This window comes from Nothobranchius furzeri, chromosome 2 (genome assembly GCF_043380555.1).
Source record: "Nothobranchius furzeri strain GRZ-AD chromosome 2, NfurGRZ-RIMD1, whole genome shotgun sequence".
NCBI classification, from domain to species: Eukaryota; Metazoa; Chordata; class Actinopteri; order Cyprinodontiformes; family Nothobranchiidae; genus Nothobranchius; species Nothobranchius furzeri.
In genome coordinates, this window is record NC_091742.1 from 28184245 (window position 1) to 28193619 (window position 9375).

The 9375-nt window shown below is 48.6% G+C and overlaps 1 protein-coding gene across 1 annotated transcript in view; it reads right to left on the reverse strand.

The window, feature by feature from the left end:
- Positions 1–806: 806 nt before the first annotated feature.
- slc5a6a (solute carrier family 5 member 6a) overlaps positions 807–9375 on the reverse strand; it is a 23723-nt gene continuing 15154 nt past the window's right edge. Inside the window, exon 16 of the mRNA XM_015975537.3 lies at positions 807–9375. This exon is cut by the window's right edge and continues 17 nt beyond it. Within this exon, the coding sequence (XP_015831023.2) occupies positions 9225–9375 (151 nt within the window). The 3' untranslated portion in view covers positions 807–9224.

Genomic DNA, 9375 nt, shown 5'->3' on the forward strand with positions numbered 1-9375 from the left:
CGCTGTCATCCTTTATATACACATGAGTGAGTGAGTGAGTGAGTGAGTGAGTACCTTTAACAATAGGCACCTTCTCAAGGTTGCTGAAGACATGGTCGTAATCAGTCTGCTGCAGAATGGAGATCCAGCATGGACCTGTTCTTGACTATTTTATCAAGTGATGAACGTTACCTGAAGCTAAACGTGTAAAACAAACGACGCGGCCAGAGCTTCGCCCTACTGCCCCGGCACTGATCGGGGATCTGGAGAGGAGAGGACACTGTGGACCCTTACACGTACCTGGGAACGCGCTGCAGCAGTCTGGGGCCTCCAAGGATGGTCTTCTCTACGACGGTTGGCTGTTTTTAGTATTGATAAGACACCGGTGCTTTTATTTTACTGATCTTTCATCGAGTCGGTTTGGTTTTATTGATTGGTGGCAGTTTTATACTCCGTCTTGTCAACACAGCTAGCAAAATAGCAGATATTTAGCAGTGCCCCCAGTCAGATATCTGGAACAGACAGCTTGTGGAAAAAGCTCGACCCATCCTAGCCCGCAGGCCGTCCCCTTTACGGTAACCTGTACTGGTTCTCCGTCCTTCAGGTCGTACACGAGCTGCCGTCAGTAGAACTATAGCTCAGTCCCAGGCACCGTTAACGCTCCTCATCAGTTTGAACCTACCGCAGCAGACTGCACGCGTGTGATGTTTACCTCTCGTCACTGAACACGCTGTGTTGTGTTGGTGTGTGGGACAGCTGAGAGCTTCACTGCGACTCCAGCTGTGGGACAACTCGAACATCTGTTTTACAGAGAGAAGGAAGCCGCGTTGCATCAGTTACGTCTTTAATCACTTGGTGGTTCAAACACATGACGGGAAGTTTTAGTGCACATTTCAATCATTACATAAAACATGTTGCTGCGACGGTACCGTCATTCAGCAAGTGATCCAACATTCACACGTCCACTCAGGTTTTCACTCCCTCAACCATCAGACGTCTGTTTGCTCCGGCTGCTGGCACGGATGTCGGAGCCACGCGGGAACGTTTAGGGAAAGCACGACACAAAGGCACGGCCAAAGCAGAGGAGTCATCCGGACTTCTGAGCTCGTGGGATTGCTTTTCCTTTTTTGGAATGCATAACAGGAAGAATTCTTGAGGAAGGGATGAGAAACAATAAATATTGTTGGCGACAATATTTATCGTAGGCAGAAATGACTCGACTGTAAAAGGCCACTAAACTCCACGAGAGTCTTGAATCCACGTTTCTGCTTCATAAATACTCACCTTATTGTGCTTCATTTGCTCAGGGTCAAAGGTCAAAAACGGTCCCTCACATCTAGAGCATTTACAGGCACACACTTCAAGTCATTTCAGGTCCAACAGAGGATTCACATGTTGAGACAAAACCTCCGAACCATTAAAGTCTTTTGGAACCTTTTCTCAAAGGGACGAAACCCAAAACCCACTTTGAATGGCTCGGCGGGTAGAACACCTTCAGTTTGTCACATGTGTCCATGATGTTCATGCAATTAAAAAAATATGATCTACACGTAACGACATCACAGGAAGTCAGATTTGGACACATCACAGTATTTGGCATTGATGGCAGAAAGATGCTTTCATAGCATGAGCTCTTTGGTAGGAACGTCTCCATCCAGTCCCAGGACCTGGAGCGAGTCTCCAAACACCACACCAACACGGGGTCGGAGGGATCCGCCTGAGTGTTATTGAACAACTGATCAGGTGTCGATCAGGGCTAGGTTCAGCCAGAAGAGCTCTCATCAGCAGCAGGAGGCGAGCTCAAGGAGACCAGCAGCCACAGTGTTTATCTAACATCTAACATCTCCGGCTGGTGTTCATGGGTCTGGGTTGTGAGGAGCGCTGTGGTGGAAAGTTTCAGGACCTTCCACAATGAGCCACTTTAGGACTTTAAGAAAACCAGCTGTTGCTGGCCATGCCCACTATTCCATTAATTGTTTGCTATGAGGTTACGAGCTCCAATATCTGGGAGGGGCTCGTAATAGATCTGCTGCTCCTCCACCGTACACAGGTGGTGGTTCTATGCTAATGCTAACAAACGGCTCATTTTGGGTACACCATTCCTGAAACCAGCGACAGGAAACGGAGAAACTGTTTTCACGTTGGCGGTGTTTATAGAGGCTGTAGAGACCCACACGGCAGCACAAACGGATGCTCAGGGTGAGTTTAGAATGATTTGTCCCATTTAATGTTCTAAACATCTGAAGGTGTGGCTGGAACCAAAACAAACTTTGGACTGAGGCTGCATCAGCAGGTCTTACATGATTTTAACTGTAATGGGGACAGAACGTCGTGATGGAGACATCATGCCTGGGCTGACTGTGACAGCCGTGAGAGACAGGACGGGTCACACCGGACATGAAACAGATGACTTCAGATTATAAAATGATCAAGAATTCTGATTCCAAAAAGTCAACAAAGAACGACATGTTGAGAATATTCAGATTACACGGGACTCGTGTCATCGTCGTAGCGCAGACAACCACCTGAGTTCATGCAGACGCCAGTGATGCATGTAGTCCACCGGCTGTTGTTAAAGCTGAAACCGGGTCAAATGGTTGTGTCCGGTTAACGGCTTCAAACACACCGCTCACAAGAATGAAAGGAACACTTTTTTATTGGGCCTGGCGTGAAATCAGTTAAACCTGTCTGATAATTTCCTGGTTGATTAAGCAGCTGAGGACATTGTTAATCACTGTCAGCTGTACTGGTGTTCATGGACGTAACGACAGGTGCACTAAAGGGGCAACAATTACAAAACCCTCACAACAGGACTGGTTTAACATGTAGAGGTCAAGTTTCTCCCTCTGGATCTCTTTCGCTGGTTTTCCACTCGTGCTGGTTTTGGCCCCCTGCTGGCAGTATGAGGCGATGCCTTAACCCTACAGAAGGTGCACAGGTTGTCCAACTTCTCCAGGATGGCACATCCACACGTGCTGCAGCAAGAAGGTTTACTGTGTCTCCCAGCACAATCTCCAGAACATGGAGGAGATTTCAGGAGACTGGCGGTTATTCTGGGAGAGCTGGACAGCGCCGTAGAAGGTCCACAACCCATCAGCAGGACCGATACCTGCTCCATTGTGCAAGGCGGAACAGGCTGAGCTCTGCTCGTGCCCTACAGAATGACCTCCAGAGGGCCACTGGTGTGAACATCTCCACCCAAACAATCAGGAACAGACTTCATGAAGATGGCCTGAGGGCCCGACGTCCTGTAGTGGGCCCTGTGCTCACTGCCCAGCACCGTAGAGCTCGACTGGCATTTGCTCAAGAACACCAGAACCGGGAAGTCCGCCACTGGCGCCCCGTACTTTTTACAGACGAGAGCAGGTTCCCCCTGAGCACCTGTGATAGACGTGAAAGAGTCTGGAGAAGACGAGGAGATCGTTATGCTGCCTGCAACGTCTGCCTGCAATGACAGGTTTGGTGGTGGGTCAGTGATGGTCTGGGGAGGCGTATCCATGGAGGGACGCACAGACCTCTACTGCCTAAATGGTGCTCTGACTGCCATAAGGTATGGAGATGAACCCTTTGTCAGACCCTACGCTGATGCAGTAGGTCCTGGTTTTCTCCTGATGCACAACGATGCCCGGCCTCGTGTGGCAAGAGTATGCAGGCAGTACCTGCAGGATGAAGGAACTGAAACAGTTGAATGGCCTTCACGATGCCCTGACTTAAACCCAATAGAACATCTGTGGGACGTTATGTTCCGGTCCATTAGGCGGCGCCAGGTTGCTCCTCAGACTGTACAAGAGCTCAGGGACGCCCTCACACAGATCTGGGAGGAAATGCCACAAGACACCATCCGTTGTCTCATTAGGAGCCCCGACGTTGCCAAGCATGCACACACGCTCGTGGGGCCACACAAGATGCTGAAAAGCAATTAGAGTTGCAGAAATAAAGTTTTTGAAATAACGGACTAGCCTGCCACGTCTTCATTTCGCTCCGATTTTAGGGTGTCTACACAACTGAGCCCTCTGTAGGCTGATAACTTTTATTTCCAGTAAAAGACTCGGCATCCTTTTGTTCCTAAGACATTGCCCTGCCGTTATTTGTATAGATATCCAACTTCATACTGAGATCTGATGTGTTTCTTTAAGGTGTTCCTTTAGTTTCTGTGAGCAGTGTACTTCTGCTGCGTTTGTGTAATACATTTTGTGCCACTAGAGTGCGCAAGAGTGCCGCTATCAACATGTTTCACGGGCGATTGCAGAAGAAATTAGCGCGTCACGTGACCAAATAAACGCGGTCAAACGTGAAGCGGTTAGCAAAGCGCTGGGAACGCAATCAGCCTCCATGCGCCGAGCCTGGCAGAACATGGTGCAGCAAACCGAACCGAGACCAGCAACAGGTCAGTCGGTCCTGACGCTCCTGCTGGCGTCTGACTCCTAATTTAACGAAATGTCAGTTAAATGTAATGCAGCTAAAGTGTGTTTTAACCGTGGCCTCCAGAGGGCGCTCATCAGCACACAAACGCCGGCGGCGCTGCGTATTTGGTGCCAGACGGGCAACAAGTTGAGTCTGACGGACATTCCAGCTGTCATCCCGCTCTCTCGTTACTGCTTCTTCATGAATGTAACGAGTGAAAACGTACATCCCGAACAGACACGCGGTCACTTACAGCAAAGCAGAGACACCACCTCACAGGTGGACCGCAGATGCACCCATCAGCAACTTCCTGTTAACAGCGAGGACTTCCCGACAACAGCATCCAGCCAGCTAACGACCAAACAGCCACAGACAGAAGAGGGTTTCCACAGAAATCAGATGTTCTCAGCAGCTCAGGAGCCTGCAGTCTGGCGTCCTGCTGCAGGAGACCTCTCAGCAGGTTTTTGTTTTTTATGAGGAACATTCCAGCTCGGCATCTGCGATGGATCTAACTAACCAGAGCACTCTGTAGGCTATCTCCACCAGAACCACTACTAGACCCAGGGCCTCAATTAGAAAACTCGATTCATACAAAACCAGGTCTGACAATTGCACACGGGCAGGGGCGGCGTTAGGCCTGGTTCATGCTTCTCCGTCAGCTCCGCAAGGAACTTTCCACACAAACCTTTTCATTCATTTAAAACCCTGATGGGAAATGTGGCTCTGAGCCTGGCCTAAGCACACCTTAGAGACGGGAACCTGCCTGCAGCTAAGCTGGTGAGATGGTGAATGTAGGCCACATTTAGACTTCAAGTCCGACACACACACACACACACACACACACACCAGTCAGCCTCCACTCCATCTGAACCAAGTCTGAAAATGAGAACCTGAATGAAAACATGTTGCATTTAGGAGTATAATAGTGATGGGGTGTATTCTCAGAGGGATCACTGAGCAGGCATAGCCACCATGGATGTTCTGGTACACCAATGGCAGGACCTGGAGTGTTTTTAGAGATTAAAAACATTTCCTGGTCCATGATGATGACCGGCTTATCGGCTGACTCATCACAGATTGCCACAAAGCGTTACTGCTTCTCGCAAGATACGTGACTTTGTGAGACTTCAGGTCAACGATTTTGCCCCGCAGTGACTGGAGGGTGCAGAGGGAGACATTGCGTTCACCCTTCTTGGGGTCATTTTAGCACCTACGGGTTCAAGGTAGTTGACAAATATGAATGAGTTGGTGTCCTTGTTAAAGTCAGTAGTGTTTTATTGTAGTCTTGTAGTGCGACTACAGGTGGAGAACGCTGTAATCTTATGCAGAGCATCTCTGACTCATGACGCTGTCCCTTAAAGGCACACTCGGCAGTTTTGTCTTGCTTTTACAGTCAGCTCCATAAATACTGGGACATGGACACAATGCTAACGTTTCTGGCTCTATACACCACAATGGATGTCCAATTAAAGGAACAAGATGTGCTTGAACTGCAGACTGTCAGCTTTTATTTGAGGGTGTTTACATCCAAATCAGGTGAACGGTGTAGGAATTACAACAGTTGCATTTGTGCCTCCCACTTGTTAAGGGACCAAAAGTAATGGGACAATCTCAGCTGTTCCATGGCCAGGTGTGTGTTATTCCCTCATCATCCCAATTACAATGAGCAGATAAAAGGTCCAGAGATCATTTCAAGTGTGCTACTTGCATTTGTGATCTGTTGCTGTCAACTGTCAAGATGAGATCCAAAGAGCTGCCACTATCAGTGAAGCAAGCCATCATTAGGCTGAAAAAACAAAATAAACCTATCAGAGAGGCAGCAAAAACAGTAGGCGTGGCCTAAACAACAGTTTGGAACATTCTCAACAAGAAGGAACGCACCGGTGAGCTCAGCAACACCAAAAGACCCGGAAGACCACGGAAAACATCTGTGGTGGATGACGGAAGAATCCTTTCCCTGGTGAAGAAAACACCTTCACAACAGTTGGCCAGATCGAGAACACTCTCCAGGAGGTAGGTGTATCTGTGTCAAAGTCAACTATCAAGAGAAGACTCCACCAGTGTGAATACAGAGGGTTCACCACAAGATGTAAACCACTGGTGAGCCCCAAAAACAGGAAGGCCAGATTAGAGTTTGCCAAACATCTAAAAAAGCCTTCACAGTTCTGGAACAACATCCTACGGACCGATGAGACCAAGATCCACTTGTACCAGAGTGATGGGAAGAAGAGTATGGAGACGGATCCTAAGCACACCACCTCATCAGTGAAGCATGGTGCTGGCAGTGTCATGGCGTGGGCATGTATGGCTGCCAGTGGAACTGGTTCTCTTGTATTTATTGATGATGTGACCGCTGGCAAAAGCAGCACGATGAATTCTGAAGCGTTTTGGGCAACATTATCTGCTCATATTCAGCCAAATGCCTCAGAACTCGTTGGACGGCGCTTCACAGAGCAGATGGACAATGACCCGAAGCATACTGCAAAAGCAACCAAAGAGTTTCTGAAGGGAAAGAAGTGGACTGTTTAGCAATGAACAAGTCGATCACCTGACCTGAATCCCACTGAGCGTGCATTTCTCTTGCTGAAGACAAAACTGAAGGGAAACCGCCCCAGGAACAAGCAGGACCTGAAGACAGCAGAGGACTGGCAGAGCATCACCAGGGATGAAACCCAACGTCTGGTGATGTCTACGTGTTCCAGACTTCAGGCTGTAAATGACTGCAAAGGATTTGCAACCAAGTATTGAAACGTAAAAGTTTGATTTACGGTTCTGATTCTGTCCCGTTACTCTTGGTCCCTTAACAAGTGGGAGGCACATATGAAACTGTTGTAATTCCTACACGTTCACCTGATTTGGATGTAAAAACCCTCAAATAAAAGCTGACAGTCTGCAGTTAAAGCTCATCTTGCTCGTTTCATCTGATATCCATTGTGGTGTATAGAGCCAAAAACGTTAGCATTGTGTCCATGTCCCAGTATTTATGGACCTGGCTGCAGCACCCAGTGGACCTGATGAACTCACTGTTGTAAGACTGAAACTCTCCTTGCTGTGATTTTGTATTTTTAACACCTCAGTGTCTCATCAGCCTTCATTTGTGTCTACAGAAGTGGTTCATCACTACATCCAACCAATCAGCTGTGTTCATGTTCTAAAACAAGCAGGAAACATCTGGAAGGAGACTCCTGCACTAGCATGTTGGCTAGCCACTTTACTATTGACCAACAGCGTTCCTGGTGAATAATATCACCAAGATCGTAAGAGGAGGAATCATGTGACTCCAGGGAAAGGCCGTAGTGTGTCAGCACATTCAGAGCGTTGGTACAAGCTACAAGTAGCTAGCTGACAGGCCGGCAGCGCTAGTCCGAGGCAGCCGGGGTCTGTGCGGCGCACAGAGGACTCGATGGTGTGTGAGGACAGGGTTAGACCTTGTCTCTGAGTTCTGGTGATTCAGAAAAGTCCCAGTGTTGACCTGTTAACACGGGGACTTGTTAACACGGGGACCTGTTAACACGGGGACTTGTTAACACAGGGACTTGTCACTTTAGCACATATTGGCTAGGATAGGTGGGATTTATAAGGCAGGAGTTGCGCGGAGCGGAGGTTGTAGGTCTGAAGACGAGTTTATGGATGTAGACGTTCTGAAGGGCTGAAATAGTTTTAGTACCAAGTTTTATAAATGAGGCCCCAGATCTGTAGAACCAATAAATCACCTGAACAGAACCTGTCGCACCGCACAGCTAAAGGATCTCTAAAGGCAGCGTCCTGAAGAAATGCTCAACCTAAAGAACCCAGAACAACATCTAATGTCCTGCAGGTCCCATCTGGTCAGTGCTAAGGTCAGAGGTTATGACTCTGACCTCAGCACGTCTCACAGAGACAAGGGCTTGGGCTAAGCAGAAGTATGGGGAAGGTGTTCCATCTGGAGTCAAACTAACAGTAAAACACGGTGGTGGTAGTGTGATGGTTTGGGGCGGCTCTGCTGCTGCAGGACCTGGTCCACCTGCTTTCACCACGATTTACTCTGACCTTTGACCTTCGCCAGGCCGTTCCTGCTGGAAACCCCTCTGACGTGTCAGAATTCAGACGAATCTGTGAGGATGAGTGGAGGACTGAGCTAAACCCTCCCTGGTGTTGATGAAATACTAAATAATGAAACACATATCAGCTTTTGTGTGATTTACACTAACATCTGTGAAAGTTGCCAGAAAACCACATCATCTTTCCTAAAGGTGCCACCGCCCTGTTAGATTTAACAGGCGTCTAACCCAACGTCAGTTTTAAATATACCACTCATTCATACCGCACATCGTGTTTACCGTCTCCTTTGATCGGTGGGAATAGTAAATGTGTCCGGGACTGTTGAAATTAAACGACTAAGGCCACCTGGGACTGTGAGGTTAGCCGCATGATCCAGTGTATGAAACTTGAGCGGAGTGGTGTGGTGCCACCTTAAACGTCTAAGGACCAGTCCGCTGTGACTGAGGCTCCTGGTGCTGTGCTGTTAAAGGGACAGAGTGGTTTATAAGCAGGACGTGATGCATCCATCTGACCCCAGACCAGCAGCAGCTAAAGGTCCTCAGCACATCTTCAGCGCCTTCCTAAAACCAGCTTTTGTCTCGGATTTTGTTTTGGTTCCAACTTTGCTACCAAAGTAAAAAGTGTCGCGTGTGCCGGATGTTTCTGCCTTGAGGTAAGAGGATAGTGTTGATGGTGACCTTGATGCGTCTGTCAGACCGCTGCGGTCCAGACCAGCAGCACCGTCACCCGATGCTGCTCGGCCGCACAGCAGCTGGGTCGAACTGGGAGTCTTGTGTGGTTTAAAGCAAACGAAGAAGACATCACAAGGCTGTCTCCTGAATGGTAAGACTCTCTGGCTGATCGTCTCTTGGGTCCAAGTCCTCATTCTCCGTCTGGCCGTCCTGTAAGACTGCGTCCTCTTTGCAGGAAGCGGCTACAATGCTGAGCTTCTTGGCCATTTGATAGGGCTGA